The sequence below is a fragment of the Ochotona curzoniae genome, unplaced genomic scaffold, assembly GCF_017591425.1.
Source record: "Ochotona curzoniae isolate NIBS_2020 unplaced genomic scaffold, NIBS_Ocur_1.0 contig_2456, whole genome shotgun sequence".
NCBI lineage: Eukaryota > Metazoa > Chordata > Mammalia > Lagomorpha > Ochotonidae > Ochotona > Ochotona curzoniae.
In genome coordinates, this window is record NW_024465463.1 from 314665 (window position 1) to 329110 (window position 14446).

Sequence of the window (14446 nt, forward strand, 5' to 3'; positions counted from 1 at the left end):
TATTTTTAATATTAAAACAGCACTAATTTTAACAAAATTGACAGAAAGACACCCCAGGGTACAGTCTACAGGGAAACTCATCCTGATGCCCCCCAAGCACACGCACATGCACACACACACACACCCAGCTTCTCTCCCTCCTCTCCTCTCTCACACACAAGCAGGGGGATGGCCCAGGAGCAAGTACCAAAATAGTTTTAGAAATGACTGCTGAGCCCAGCACAGGCGTTAGAAAAATACTCTGTAGGGGCAGGGAGCTGCTGTGCGAGGGGCCCCACCGCGAGCAGCCAGAGCCACCCACCCCGGCCCCGGTTAGCAGGTGTGGCTCTGTGTTAAGGGGCCAGGATCACGGGAGACGCTTCAGCTGCTTCTCCAAGGCAGGGTGCTCGGTCGCAGACGGCGTGGGCTGGCTGGACCGTGCGTGACCTCAGCATGGGCAAGGAAGGTGCTGGCTGCCTCTGTGCCCAGCGCAGGAGAGACCAGGCACCCGGGGACCCCCAGGCCGTGATCCCCAGCCAGCCTCCCAGCAGGCCAGGCATACAACACAGTGACCTCAGCTGTGCTGCCACTGGCTCTGCTTTCCTGACCCCTAACTAGGAAGTCGGCAGCCGATCTCCACGGAGGCCAAGGACGGGGTGGCGCCATGGAGCAGGGAGGGCCCGTGACACCTCACTTGATCAGGGTACTGCAGGCCCGGGCCTCGTCCTCCGACAGGGTCCTCAAGTTCTTCTCCGATTCCTCAGAAAAGCTGGGGGACGCAGCAGCCATCAGAAGGGTCCAGGCAGGGGGGCGGGGAGGGGCTGGCAAGGCAGGCAGTGGGCCTCACCCCAGGAACTCCTTCACGTCCTCCACCGTCACATCGCCTGTCGTGTCCAGTGTCGTGTCAGCGCTGGTGGCCGAGCCCACGGATGTGGGTGACAACACGGCCTCGGAGGGCTCTGGGGGATCTGCCAGGAGGACGTGGTCAGGCCCTGCTGGGATCCCTTGGCACCCCACCTCCCCGCTCCTGTCCCCCCACTTCACATTCCCCTCACCAGCTCCCAGGTTGTAGGCGAGATCAGGGCTTCCTTCGCAACTTGGGGTGGCCAGGATGATGCCTGGGGTTCCATTGGCCTGGCTCATCTTGGGGGACTCCGGGAGCCTACAGGGGCAGGAGAGGGCTGCAGTGAGGCTCGTAGGCAGGTGGCCAGAGGTGGCCAGGTAGCCCCTACACACACATACACATTGCCAGGAACTGGGCCCTGGGCTGTCCCGGCACTCACCTGGCCCGGAGCGGGTCCCGGGGGCAGCGGATATCCAGGGAACACAGCGGTTCTGTGATGTTGCGGGCGCTCAGCGAGAAGCGCTCGAACTCCGACGGCGAGATCAGGTAGAAGCCTGCGCGGGTGGCAGAGCCAGCGGTCAGGGGAGCCGCCGCCACCTCTGCCCTCAGCAGGCCCTGCTGCTCGCCTGCTGGTGCCGTGCACACGAACCCTGGCCACAGCCTTGCCGGGGTGCCTGCCCTCTCGCCCTGGCCATGCCCTGAGCAGGGGCGTCCTACCCACTCACCCTGGCCGTGCCCTGAGCAGGGGCGTCCTACCCGCTCCCCCTGGCCGTGCCCTGAGCGGGGGCGCCCTACCCGCTCCCCCTGGCCGTGCCCTGAGCAGGGGTTATCCTACCAGCTCACCCTGGCCGTGGCGTGTGAAGACACACGAGGCGATGCCGCTGATGTCCTCCTTGCGGATGCAGGGGTAGTGCACCTGCGGCCGCAGGCCGGGCACGGAGAAGACATGCACGTCTCCCAGGTTGGTGAGGCAGGCCAAGCAGGTCTCCACATAGTCCTCACAGGCCACGCTGGCAAACGTGGCCAGGGCCACCTTGCGCACACGACAGCCCTCATGGGCCGTCAACTTGAACTTGGTCTTGGCGCTCACCTTGGGCAGTGTGAACACCTAACAGCAAAGAAGCCAGTGAGCAGGGGCTGGCCTGTCGCAGGCCAGGGCCCTCATGTGAGCTGCCTGCTGCCAGGTGTGCCCACTGCTTCCTCCTCCCAGGAGGAGGTCACAACCACAGTGTCCATGTCCACACCCTGACAGCCTGCAGGACACGGCAGCGTGTCCAGGCGAGGGAGCTGGATCCCTAGGGGATGCCTGCTGGCTGGGTTAGGTCCTCAGTCTGGCAACATGAGCAGGCCGTGACTCAAGGCCTGGGGGTATCTGGTGGTGAGGCTGGGACGGCCTAGGCAGCCCTGGGCTCACCTTGAACTGCTCCTCGGAAGCGATGAGCACAGCGTGTCCCCCCTGCATGTCCGGCGCCTGCGCCAGGTCCCGAGAGGCCTCGTAGGGCTCAGGCAGTGGGCGCCCACGGCCGTCCAGCACAGCGATGGCCACCACGGGTGCCCGATGCATCAGCTGCACCTCCTTGCCCAGCACGGCCTCCACTGCTCGCTCAGGCCGCTGCTCGCTGCCCGCGCAGGCCGCTGGCACCTCCAGCGCGTAGGCAAACACAGAGCCCGAGTTGGTGCCGGCCCACATGGTGGGCCCATGATGACCTGCTGTAGGGACAGGGAAGCCATGAGGAGGGGGCTCCACCTCCTCACAGCGAGGTCAGTCCTAGACTAGCCGCCAGCACGCCTGCACAGGTGCCTCCGTGAGCCCCAAACTGGACCTCGCTCCACCAGGCCCATCCTACTGGACCCTCAGCCCCTGACCCTGCAATGCCACCCGATGTTCCCAGGCCATTAGCAGAGGCCAAGGCCCATGAACCAGCAGAGCTCTGCCAAGCCTCCTTGTAGCAGAGTCCAGTGGCAGAAGCCAGGCCGCCACAGGATCCAGGAGAACTGACCCAGCTAAGCAACAGCCTCCAGGGAGCCCAGCCTGAAGTGCCAGGGGACAGCCCCAGCCAGGGTGAACCTGAGTTAAAAACCAGGTTGAGGGCCTGGCACAGTGGCCTAGTGGCTAAGTCCTTGCCTTGAAAGTGCTGGAATCCCATTTGGGCGCCGGTTCTAATCCCAGCAGTCCCACTTCCCATCCAGCTCTCTGCTTGTGGCCTGGGAAAACAGTAGAAGACGGCCCAAAGCTTTGGGACCCTGCACCCACATGGGAAACCTGGAAGAGGCTCCTGGCTCCGGATCGGCACAGCACTGACCATTGCAGCCACTTGGGGAGTGAATCATCGGACGGAAGATCTTCCTCTCTGTCTCTCCTCCTCTCTGTATATCTGACTTTCCAATAAAAATAACTCTTCCAAAAAAAAAAAAAAAAAAAACACGGGTTGAGCCCCTCACCTGCAACACAGGCACGCTGAATGTAGCTTCCAGTCCAGCGCCCTCCAACTTCACCCAGCAAAGCAACAGAGGATGGCCCAAGCTGCTGGGACCTGCACCATGTGGGAGACCTGGACGGAACTCCTGACTCAAGGCTGTGACCTGGCTGGCCCTGCTGTCATGGCCATTTGGAGAATGAACCAGCAAATGAAAGATTTTTTTTTAAAAGACGTAATTTTATTAGAAAGTCAGATTTACAGAGAAAAGAGACAGATCTTCCATCCACTGATTCACTCCCCAAGTGATACAATGGCTAGAGCTGAGTCGATCTGAAGCCAAGAGCCACAAGCTTCTTCTGGGTCTCCCATGCGGGTGCAGGGTCCCAAGGCTTTGGGCCGTCCTCGACTGCTGGATGGGACGTGAAGTGACCAGCACCCATATGGGATGCCAGTGGATGTAAGGTGAGGATTTAGTCACTAGGCTACCGCCCCGGGCCCAATGGAAAATCTCTTTCTGGCTCTCCCTAAACTTGTATCTTTCGAAAGAGAAAAACACAAAAAGCAAGCCTGTGTCAGCCACACCCAGATGGTGGGACGACCTGATGGACACTTTGGGGCAGAGCTTGGAGTAGGTCTGAAAAGCGCCTGCACCTGGCTCTCTCTCAAAGCACCAGCCCAGAGCCTGGCACCATGGCTCAACAGGCTAATCCTCTGCAAGCACCAGGATCCCACATGGGCACCAATCCCTGTCCCAGCTGCCCCACGTCCCATCCTGCTCCCTGTGGCCTGGGAAACCAAAGACAGCCCAAAGCTTTGGGACCCTGTACCTGTGTAGGAGACCTGGAAGCTCCTGGCTCCTGGCTTCAGATGGGCTCAGCTCCAGCCGCTGCGGCCACTTGGGACGTGCCAACCTCCCTATCTCTCCTTTTCTGTGTAAACTGCCTTTCAAATAAAATACTTTTAAAACTAAATTAAAATGCTAGCCGAGTGACACGGTCCGGAGCAAGCCACTCAACATGGGTGACTTCCTGACCTGTTTCTGTCCACATTCAAAATCCACCTGGGAGTCAAAAGTCAACCGAAGAATTACAGGTCGCCCAGGGCCTGCTGGCTGCCCAAGACTGCAGCCAGGGCACCCCCCAGGCTGGCCGCTGTTGTCCTGGACACTGGGCCCCCTTCGCTTGGTTCAGCTCTGAGGTGGTCTTGCATGGCGCACGTGGGTGGCCAGGGCAGCCTGGCACACAACCTGTTCACACCCTGCCCCGTCTCGGATGGCCAGCTGAGGGCCCCCAGTCCCGGGTGCTGCCCCCGCCACAGCCCTACCATCTCGGAGGAAGGTGTCGGCGAAGTAGAGGCAGCGCACCACGCCCGAGAGGGAGTCGTCGGCCGAGCGGGGCTCGATGCGGCGCTGCACCGGCGTCATCTCCACGTCGTGCGGGCAGGCCTGCTCCGCCAGCTGCGCATTGGCCTCCTGCAGCTGCAGGCGGGACGGGCCCTGAGCTCTCCGCCCCACGCCCTACCCACCCGCGACCCTCCCAGGGCCTGGCTCCCAGGTGGCGGCTGGTCCCAGCTCACCTTGCTGTTGGCATTGGCAGCCCGCTTCTTGCCCGAGACACGGCTTTTGCGGATGCGCCGGAAAGACTGGCGCAGCGACTTCTTCAGCGACTTCACGCGTGACAGAGGCCCCTCCATGGCCAGGGAGTCACTGGGGTGCAGGGTACACCTGGGGCAAGCAGGGCCGGTCACACAGATGCTGGCCCCTGCCAGCCCAGGAGCGAGGGAACGGGGGGCCCCACTGGCCCAGCAGCCAGTGGTCTTGGCACACCCTTCCTGGAGCCGCCAGGTCATTTCTCACAGAGCTTCAATATCCCATCTAACACACTCAAACTTCCCGTGTGGACACAGGCCCAGCCCCCATCTCCCGAGGGCTCCAGCTGCCCACCCACCCACCTGGCCAACACAGGACTCTTGCGCTGGTAGTCAAAGAGACCGAAGCCGTGGCTGGTGCCAAAGGCCACGAGCTTCCACTCCGTGTGCAGTGTGACAGCGGTGACGGCGGCTGGGGGCAGGCACTGTACCAGCACGCGTGGCTGGAAACCAGCCGGCCAGGGCAGAGGCTCCACATGTGGGCTCAGCTGTCCGTGCCCCTTCCACGTGAAGCCCTCCCGGTCCTGAAGCAGGTCCACACTGGCCACGCTGACCGCCTGCTCCGAGGGTGTGTCGCTCAGCTCCAGCACCAGCACCTATGGCCACAGCACAACAGGGCTGTCCCTGGTCCCCCTGGACAAGCACCTGCTGAGCACAAGCTGCTGCTCTCCACCATCCAAAGCGCTCCCCGGCACCGGCACCTCATCTCCCAGGCAGGCAGCACACACCGAGAACCTGCCATCAGCTGGTAGCAACCAAGTCCCAAGGGTCCCCATGCCACAGGACACACCCCCTACTTGGTACTGACTCCTGGCCTACCAGGGGCCCACCCCATCTCTCCTCAGCCCAGCCTGTCCCGCCCAGAGCCCACAGGCCCACCCCAGCATCCCTGAGGGGGCACACCGGCTCTACCTGGCCTGCGGTGCCAGCCACCACCATCTGGCCTGTGTACTTGCAGAGTGCCACCTTTTGCACACCGAGCCGTGGGTCATCACTGTAGGGGTCAAAGCAGCCCACCTGGGGATGACAGGAGGAGTGACGAGACCCGGCAGAGCTGTGGGTACTCCCGGAGGCTGGCAGAGGGACCTACTTTGCGGAAGGGCGGCCAGTCATCCTCGGGAGCCTGGGCCAGGCTGTCAGCGTGCTCACAGTCAGTCTGGAATAGGCCGGCAGTGCTCAGCTTGTACAGGGGCCGCAGGGCCACCCCAGAGGCATCCCAGAAGCGCACGGTGCCGTCCTCATGGCTGTGGGCAGCACGGACATCAGGGCAGGTCCAGGGGCTGGGGTCCAGCTCAGGCAGCAGGGGCACTGGGGGCCTCAGGGCATGGCTGGGGGGCCCCTGGACATGGAGGGTGGCCAGCCCAGGGTCCCACTGGCCGGGGGAAGGGGCACTGGGGACCTCAGGGCATGGCTGGGGGTGCCCTGGACATGGAGGGCGGCCAGCTTGTGGGGCTGCTGCCAGCAGCATAGAAAGCACAAGTTCCTCCACAGGGCAGTGCATGCTGCAGCCAAGGGCCTGAGGGTCCCGGCAGGGTGAGCGGGAGGGCGGGACAGGAAGCAGATCTGAATCATCGGACACGTCAGTGCCCGCCAGGCCCAGGTACAGCTCTCCAGCACCTGCCCCGGGCAGCCTGGCGTGGGCCAGCCTAGATTTTCCGGTCCCAGGGCAGGCAGGCGGTGAGTGGGTGGAGCCCTGGGGTTGCCAGCGCCCAATTCCCAGCCAAAAGGCAGAGCAGGGCCACAGGGGTTTTCGCCCTAATCCCCCACGGGCTGGGGGACAGGCTTGAGTCAAGGGGCATGTCGGCCCCCAGCAGGCCTGGGATGGCCTCCTTCCCAGCCTGGGTATGCGGGTTTGCAGACCCCCACACATGGGACACACACACCTACCCAGTCAGCAGCAGCCCACGCTGGGATGGCTCCTGGGCCAGGTTCCGACCCCCGGTGATGGGCCAGCTCTAAGAGAAGTTGGCAGAGGCAGGGCAGGGCACAAGATCAGGACACAGTCTGCCCCCTCCACCACCATCATAAGGTGGTGGTGCACAAGCACCCACAGGTACACCTGCCAGCAATCCCATCCCAGGTTGGTCTCCAGATACCCTCCCCTAGACCCCACCCCGGAGGTCCCCGTTTCCCCCAGCACACACCAGGGCACCGGAGGCAGGCTGGGGGTTCTGCTGCTCGCCGGCGCTCACGAGGCGGGCCCACAGTTTGGCAGGGACACCGGCCACGTGAGCTGAGCAGGTGACGGCGGATGAGTGTAACGGAGCCAGGTAGGGGGCAGGCACGGCCGGCCAGCCGGGCGTCTGCAGGTCCAGCACCACCAGCTCCTCCTCCAGCAGCACAGCCAGGGCCTGGGGCTCGTCAAATTCTGCAGGACAGGGAGGCGAGTCAGGGCTGCCCGGTGGCACCGTGTACCGACAGGGGTACCGAGGCGGACCTGCACGTACCGTCCTCAGGGCCCGTGCTGTGCACCGTGAAGAAGTCGATGACACGGGAGGTAAAGTCCAGCGTCACCAGCGTCTCGGCCCGCAGCACACTCACACAGTGACGGTCACCGTAGCTGGCCCGGGGCATGCCCCCGCTGAAGATGGTGAAGTGGCCCCTGCGGGCGGGGGTCGAGAGTCCCATGACTCAGGAGCCGCCCGGGCGCCAGGGGACACTCCCGGGCCTGGCAGACGGGCATCCCCACCTACCCGGTGGCACAGCTCCGCCACAGGATCTTGCCGATGGCCTTGCAGGGGAAAGGGCCTGCACAGGGTACAGCGTGTCAGTGCCGCCAGGTCCTCCCCGTGCCCGCCGCGCCACTGCTGCTCTGCTGCCCCACGGGCCGTCCCTTCCCTATTGAGCCCAGACGGTCCTCCCCGGCGCTCGCTCACCATACGGCGTGCTGGCCACCGTGGGCTGCAGGCTCAGGGGGCTGCCAGCATCCATGGTCCAGACCGCATAGCTGCCGTCGCTGTGGGAGCTGACGACGGTGCTGCCGCCGCGGCCCCAGCACACGCTTTCCAGTTGCTGGGTAGAAGACATGCGTGAATGCCTGCCTGCGGGCACCCATGGGGGCCCGGGCGAGGAGCACGGGCCTCACCCACTTACCTGGTTCCCCAGGAAGATGTGGTCTACGCCTCGTGCCACCTGGTCCCAGACGATGAGCAGGCCCCGGCTGTAGCCGATGAGGATCTTGGTGGGGTCCCCAGGGTGGGCCTGCAGTGACTCCACGGGGCCCAGTGCCTTTCCACAGCGGTAGTCGTCAGGCACACTGCGGGGAAGGCGCAGGTGAGCCGGCCGGCTGGGGGCTCCCTGCGGCCACCAGGAGGCCCGCCTGCCCGCGCTCACCTGCGCAGAGTCTCGTCTGGACCAACCGTGTGCCCCTCAAGCAGCGTCAGGGTGGGGACATCGAGGAAGAAGACACTGCCGCCCTCGGTGCCCAAGGCTGCCGTGTCGCCGGCAGCCACCAGCAGGACCACGGTGATGCGGGTGAGGCTGGGCAGAGGGCTGCACGGGACGCAGGGAAGGGGGTGAGAGGCAGGTCAGTGCACCTGCTAGGGAGGCTGGGAGGGGCTGGGCCGCGGCTCTCAGCTCACTACAGGCTCCCCAGGGCCTACTTGGGGGGCAGGCGGGCACCTCAGGAAGGCGATGGTGTGCTGTAATTAGGCTGCTCAATTATTCACCAGGATGCCGGCAAAGAGGGGGGTAAAAATAGGTTTCCCAGGTCTTGGAGACAGACTCCGGGCTCCACCCACCCGCCAGGAGGCCCAGGCCGGGCCCAGGAACCACAGGCAGACATTGCCCTCCCCGTGCGCCCCGGGAACACTGCCACCAGCCTGCCCACAGGTGGGATCTGACCCCACGAAGGGCCCGGGGAGGGTTAGGGCTGGGGAAGGAGAGCCCCCCCTCCAACACAGGGTCCGGCCAGCTCTCCTGGAGACACAGGGCCAGTCTCCAGGACGCAGACCTGCCCCGTGCCCTGGCCTCTGCAGCCACTCCCCGCCCTCAGGTCGGCCTCAGCTTGAACCCCAGTCCCTGCTGGCTGGCAGACCCCTGCGCAGCCGGCTCCCCTCTCCCCGCCCCCAAGCCAGGAGCTGGCGTGGCCAGGGATGCTGGTACCTGGCACCGTCGAAGCCAGCCCGGCTGGGCGGCTGGAAGCTGAGCACTTCCTCCAGGCGGGCACAGCCATGCTGGTGGGTGATCTCCCAGAGGTGCAGGCTGCTGTCGTCCAGCAGGGTCAGGAGGCGGCCCTGGTCAGGCAGCACAGATCAAAACCGGGCTGGCCTGGGCGGCGAGGTGGGACATGGGGCTGTGACGTCGCGGGGAGGAGGCAGAGGCTCACCTGGCCGGGCAGGAAGTGCATCTGGGTGACGGTGGCTGGATCGTGGTGCAGGCCCGTGAACTCCACGCCCGGGGCACCATAGCTGAGAGGGACGGGTCAAGAGCAACAACAAGGAGGCACAGACCAGAAGCCATGGCACAGGGGCTCCGGGCCCCTCTCCTTCTTAGGAGCACCCCAGTAGGCCTCCCTCTCTGAAGCAGCTCCCATCCTGTACGCCCACGGGATCCCCTAGCTCATCTCAGTGGGACCCATCTGTCAAGTGGGCAAGTGACTCCCACTTTGTTGGGCGCCGGCCCCAGCCGGGCACACAGCAAGGGCTTGGCTCCTCGGGCTCCGCGGGCTGTCCTCGGCAGGCCGGAGAGACAAGGCCCAGCCCAGGAAGGAAGCCAGAGAGCAGAGCAGAGCGCAGGCCGCCTCTGCCTCAGCTTTGGGCCAAACTCCAGGGCAGGTAGCCAGGAGCAGGGGCAAGCCCCCAGCCTGCTGCTTCACAGCCGGACAGGAGCCAGGGGAGGTCACGGGGCAGGCCAACCCCAGCAGCTCCAGGCCAGAGCAGGGCCTGGGCACCACCACCCCCAACACACAGAGTCCAGGGTGGGGTCGGCACGGTTGCCCTGGTGACAGGGCAGAGGCTGTTGCCTGGAGTCGGAGCTGGGTCCCCTGCAGAAGCCTGGCAGAAGGGACAAAAGAGGGGCCCGGAGCAGCTGGGCGGGAACCAGGGTCACCAAGGAGATGCAAAGGGGGAGGGGCGGCTCAGTCTGCAGCCTGGCTCTGCAGGGCAGAGAGCACAGGCAGGCCCCAGGTGCTCCATAAGCCCAAGGCACCCCGCTTCAGACACCCAGTAGCAAAACCAGACAGTGGGTGCTCCGAGGGCAAGTGTGGGGTCCCTGTGTGTGCCACGGGAGTCCACGGGAGCGGAAGGGCCGTTGCAGCTCAGCCACACTCCCCAGAGCATGCAAGTTCACAATTGCAGGTCCAGATGTCCATCCCGGCCTGGCCTGCCTTGCCCCGGGGTGAGGAGATCCCGGGACCCCACTTCCCAAAGCACAGCCTCATTTTCTACCAACCGATATCCTCAAGCAGGTTGAGGAGGCCCAGAGGGCCACCTTGGGTGGGCCAGGGCCTGCCAGCCCCCGACACCTCGGCCTCCCTGAGGGCAGCGGCGGTGGGATCCTGCAGGGAAGGCAAGGAGGCATCCAGCTGCCGGCCAGCCCCGCCACCCCAGCCGCAGCCCAGGCCCGCAGGGAAAATGCTGGCTTTGTGCAGCTCACACAGCCCATTGTACGGCTGCCAGGGTCCAGGTGGGGGCCCTGCTGTGTCAACCATGCCCAGCCTGGCACTGTCCCCAGCCCCCTTCGCTGAACACACGCATCCTCACATTCACACACGTGGTGTGCGTCCACTCAACCAGGGCCCCCAGCCCCACCTGCCACCCCCAACAGGTACCGCCGCCCAGACCGCTGTCCCGGCTGCAGGGAAGGGGGGCAGGGTTGCCTAGGGATAACCAGCTGACTGAAATGCAGTAAGGGGCAGCTGTGGCCACTGTAAACCGACGGCCCCCATCTCCCTGTCTCCCAGGGATCCCAGCGCGGTCCCCAACAAGGCCGTGACCACCAAGCCACAAAGGATACATCTTGACAGCCCCCGACCTGGTGCCGATGGCCATGATGCGGAGCTCAGGGTCGAAGGCGAGGGCGCTCGGCTGGTTCGGGAAGCCATGTTCTACTGTCTATGGGAGAAGAGATGACCACTCAGGCCCCGGAGCTGGGGTCCCCCACATCCAGGGCCTCGGTACTGCTGGACTGGGCTGGATACCCCCACCAGTGCCCGCTCAGGCCCCGAAGCTGGGGTCCCCCACATCCATGGCCTTGGTGCTGCTGGACTGGGCTGGATACCCCACCAGCGCCCGCTCAGGCCCCGGAGCTGGGCTCCCCCACATCTTGGGCCTTGGTGCTGCTGGACTGGGCTGGATACCCCACCAGCGCCCGCTCAGGCCCCGGAGCTGGGCTCCCCCACATCTTGGGCCTTGGTGCTGCTGAACTGGGCTGGATACCCCCATCAGTGCCCGCTCTGCCAGCCAGGTCAGGCCCCAGCAGCGAGCAGAGAGGCACTGCCCAGGATCCCACCTGCACTCCACCTGCACCCTGCTCCCACTGGCACTGACTGAAGCAGAGCCAGGAGTCACAGGGTTTGGGGAGGTCAGAGGTCAGGGGTTAACAACTACCACGAGCTTACCCAGGCTTCTAGACTCTCTCCGGAGAGAGGCCACTTTCCTGTCCAGGCCCTGAAGCTGTCAGCACCTGCCCTCGAGGGCCAAGGGCAGAGTCAGGGGTCCTGCCCCACTCCCTGCCTGTCCTCCCACCCAAGGGGCTCCGACTCACATCCCAGACCCGCACACAGTGCCTCCTGACCGCCTGCTCAGCAAGACACACACTGAACCTGACCTTGCCAACGTGGGCCCCGGCAGACAGCAGGGGTACCCCATCCGCTCCCCACCTTATGGAGGAAGAGACGAGCTTAGTTGTGTGTCTGGCCTCTGCCTCGCTCCCACCCCGGAGCTCAGCTCAGCACGCACACAGAATTCACCTGCTCACACACTGCACACTCCTGGCCACCGAAGCTTCTGCTGACCAGGGCATCATCACCCAGCTCCCCGGGACCAGCGGACCCTGTACCCCACAGGCCTCACGAGGTCTCAGACCTCCTCCAAGCCACCCATCCACCCCACACACACCCTGCCTTATCCATGCCCATCCAAACTCGGCTTGCGGTTTTTCACGGCGCCCCAATCCCACCCATGCGTGCATCAGTCGGCTGAGTAAAGAGGCCCCAGGAGGGACCCCACGTTGGAGAGCACATTCCACAGCCATCGGTGGGTCAGAGTTTGCACTCCACCAAAGTCAGGACGTCAGGGGGCTGTCCTCCAGGGAGCACCACTGCCCACCCCTTCCAGCCACTGAGCAAGTACCCCAGGCTTCCAGGGCCCGACACCATACACAGGATGCCAGCAAGGTCCCCCTCTCTTCTGGGCCCTCAGGACTGCCTGGCCCTGGTCCCAGGTGCACTACCTCGGTTTGCCTAGCAATGAAATGGGTCTGCTGCGGGCTCTGGCTCTGCTAGACCACACGGGCAAGTCAACACACTCCCATTTCACAGTTAGGCAAATTGAGGGACACAGCCAAATAGGGACTTGGGGAGGTGCAGGGCCAAGCTCACCCAGCCCCACGCCAGCATCTGCAGAACAAACAGGAGTGTGCACTGCCCCCCAAGTCCTCCAAGACGTGCAGGAAAGTGGGGGGCTCCCAAAAGCAAAGGAGAAAGAAACAGAGCTAGGGAGGTCTGGAGAGCCCAGAGAGAGAGGGAAGCAGGCACGCAGCCCAACATATACACAGGGAGAGGCACCCCTCACCCCCGACACACACACAGAGGCACCCCTCGCCCTCCAACACACACTCAGGGAGAAGCACCCCTCGCCCCCTACACGCACCCCCCACACATACTCAGGGAAAGGCCCGCCTCGCCCCCCACACATACTCAGGGAGAGGCACCCCTCGCCCCCCATACTCAGGGAGAGGCACCCCTGGCCCCCCATACTCAGGGAGAAGCACCCCTCGCCCCCCACACACACTCAGGGAGAGGCCCCCTCGCCCCCCATATGCACGCACACAGAGGCACCCCTGGCCCCCCACACACTCAGGGAGAGGCACCCCTCGCCCCCCACATGCACGCGGGGAGAGGCTCCCCTCGCCCCCCACACACACTCAGGGAGAGGGGCGGTCAGCGCCGGCGAGACCCCGAGACCCGCAGAGCGTCGGAGCCGGCGAGGCCCACCGCGAGCCGGAGAGGCGGGCTGCAAAGTGGGCGCCCCGGCGAGGGGGCGTAGGCCGCGAGGGGCGCCCCGTTCCCCCGGGCCCGACGCGGCCCCGACCCCGGGCCCCCGGCCCGCCCCTTCCCGCCTCGGCGCCGGCCGCCGCACCTTGTTGAAGGCGAACAGTTCCTGCTTGAGCTTCTCGCGCTGCGGGTCGGCGCCCTGACGCCGGAACCGAAACTTCATCATCTTGCGCCCGGCCGCCGCCGCCCGCGGGATGCGCCGCGCGGCCCCGCCGGTCCGGAGGCGCGGGCGGGGCGCCAGGCGGCCGGGGCGCGGGGCCGCGGGGCGGGGCCTGCAGGGGGCGGGCGCGGCGCGCGACGGACGCGCCGCCCAGCCAATGGGCGAGCGCGCTGAGCCCGGCGCCCCGCCCCCGCCGGCCAGACAATGCGGGAGGACGAGCGGAGGCGCGAGCGGCGAGCATGCGCCGCGGCGCGGGGCTCGTCGGGACTTGTAGTCCGCGACTCCTGAGCAGCAGCTCGGCTTGCACGGGACGTGCTTTGCCAGGGGCCGGCGGCGCCTGTCCCGGGCTTCGAGGCGGCTTTTTCCTAACTCCGGAGTAGACCTGACCGCGGGCGGCGGGCAGCCCGGTCCCGATTTTCAGACTCAGTTTCCCGATTGTGTCTTTGGGCGAGTGATGGCCAGGGCTTGCTCTGGCGTTCCCCCTCAGCCTCGCCTTTGCCCTGTTCGTGGGGCCAGGAGGGCATCCCTTCCTCAGTGAGTGGGGACCCCCTTCCTCAGTGCGTGGGACCAGCTTCTTCACTGCGTGGGGACCCCCTTAGTGCGTGGGGACCCCTTCCTCAGTGAGTGGGACCCCCTTCCTCAGTGCGTGGGGACCCCCTTCTTCAGTGCGTGGGGACCCCCTTAGTGCGTGGGGACCCCATTCCTCAGTTCGTGGGGACCTCAGTGCGTGGGGAACCCCTTCCTCAGTGCATGGGATCCCCTTCCTCAGTGCATGGGATCCCCTCCCTCAGTGAGTGGGGAACCCCTCCCTCAGTGCGTGGGAACCCCCTTCCTCAGTGAGTGGGACCCCCTTCCTCAGTGCGTGGGGACCCCCTTCCTCAGTGCATGGGGACCCCCTTCCTCAGTGCATGGGGACCCCCTTCCTCAGTGCGTGGGGACCCCCTTCCTCAGTGCGTGGGGACCCCGGGAGGGCAGTCGGGCAGGAGGCGGCCTCCAGGAACTCATCCTGACCCCAGCACGCCTCCCTCCACCCCGCCCAGGCCTCGGGAAGCTGACCCGTCCGGCCGGCCAAGTTAAGGAGAGGCCCCGCTGGACGAGGTCCCAGAAGCTTGGTGGGCGAGGCCCGGCCCGACAGCTGTGTCCAGGCAGGAGGGGCTGACCTCTGACCTCCCCCAGCCTAC

At 65.4% G+C, this 14446-nt stretch overlaps 1 protein-coding gene across 4 annotated transcripts; it reads right to left on the bottom strand.

The window, feature by feature from the left end:
- Window positions 1–3: 3 nt before the first annotated feature.
- On the bottom strand, window positions 4–13300 carry LLGL1 (LLGL scribble cell polarity complex component 1). Of its 4 annotated transcripts, XM_040974509.1 has the most exons (23): window positions 13191–13300; window positions 10846–10943; window positions 9218–9299; window positions 8995–9125; window positions 8427–8438; window positions 8224–8370; window positions 7984–8146; window positions 7767–7902; window positions 7584–7638; window positions 7338–7492; window positions 7035–7258; window positions 6778–6845; window positions 5981–6134; window positions 5803–5907; window positions 5194–5486; window positions 4819–4966; window positions 4567–4720; window positions 2238–2533; window positions 1667–1931; window positions 1263–1377; window positions 1035–1141; window positions 827–947; window positions 4–748 (listed from the first exon to the last, which is right to left on the bottom strand). In XM_040974509.1, the coding sequence occupies exons 1-23, from the start codon at window positions 13269–13271 to the stop codon at window positions 670–672; spliced, it is 3189 nt and encodes a 1062-aa protein (XP_040830443.1). In that variant the 5' UTR covers window positions 13272–13300; the 3' UTR covers window positions 4–669. The 4 variants fall into 4 exon arrangements, with proteins under 4 accessions (XP_040830443.1, XP_040830442.1, XP_040830441.1 ...); XM_040974508.1 differs by lacking the exon at window positions 8427–8438 and having other exon boundaries at window positions 2238–2530; window positions 8224–8382; XM_040974507.1 differs by lacking the exon at window positions 8427–8438 and having other exon boundaries at window positions 8224–8382.
- Window positions 13301–14446: the final 1146 nt, after the last annotated feature.

Coding starts and splice junctions, on each gene's coding strand:
- LLGL1 (XM_040974507.1), bottom strand. CDS start 13,271: ATGATGAAGTTTCGGTTCCGGCGTCAGGGCGCCGACCCGCAGCGCGAG. Junction 7,903..7,983: donor ACATCTTCCTGGGGAACCAG/GTAAGTGGGTGA, acceptor TCTTCTACCCAG/CAACTGGAAAGCGTGTGCTG. Junction 7,639..7,766: donor GGTGGCCAGCACGCCGTATG/GTGAGCGAGCGC, acceptor TACCCTGTGCAG/GCCCTTTCCCCTGCAAGGCC.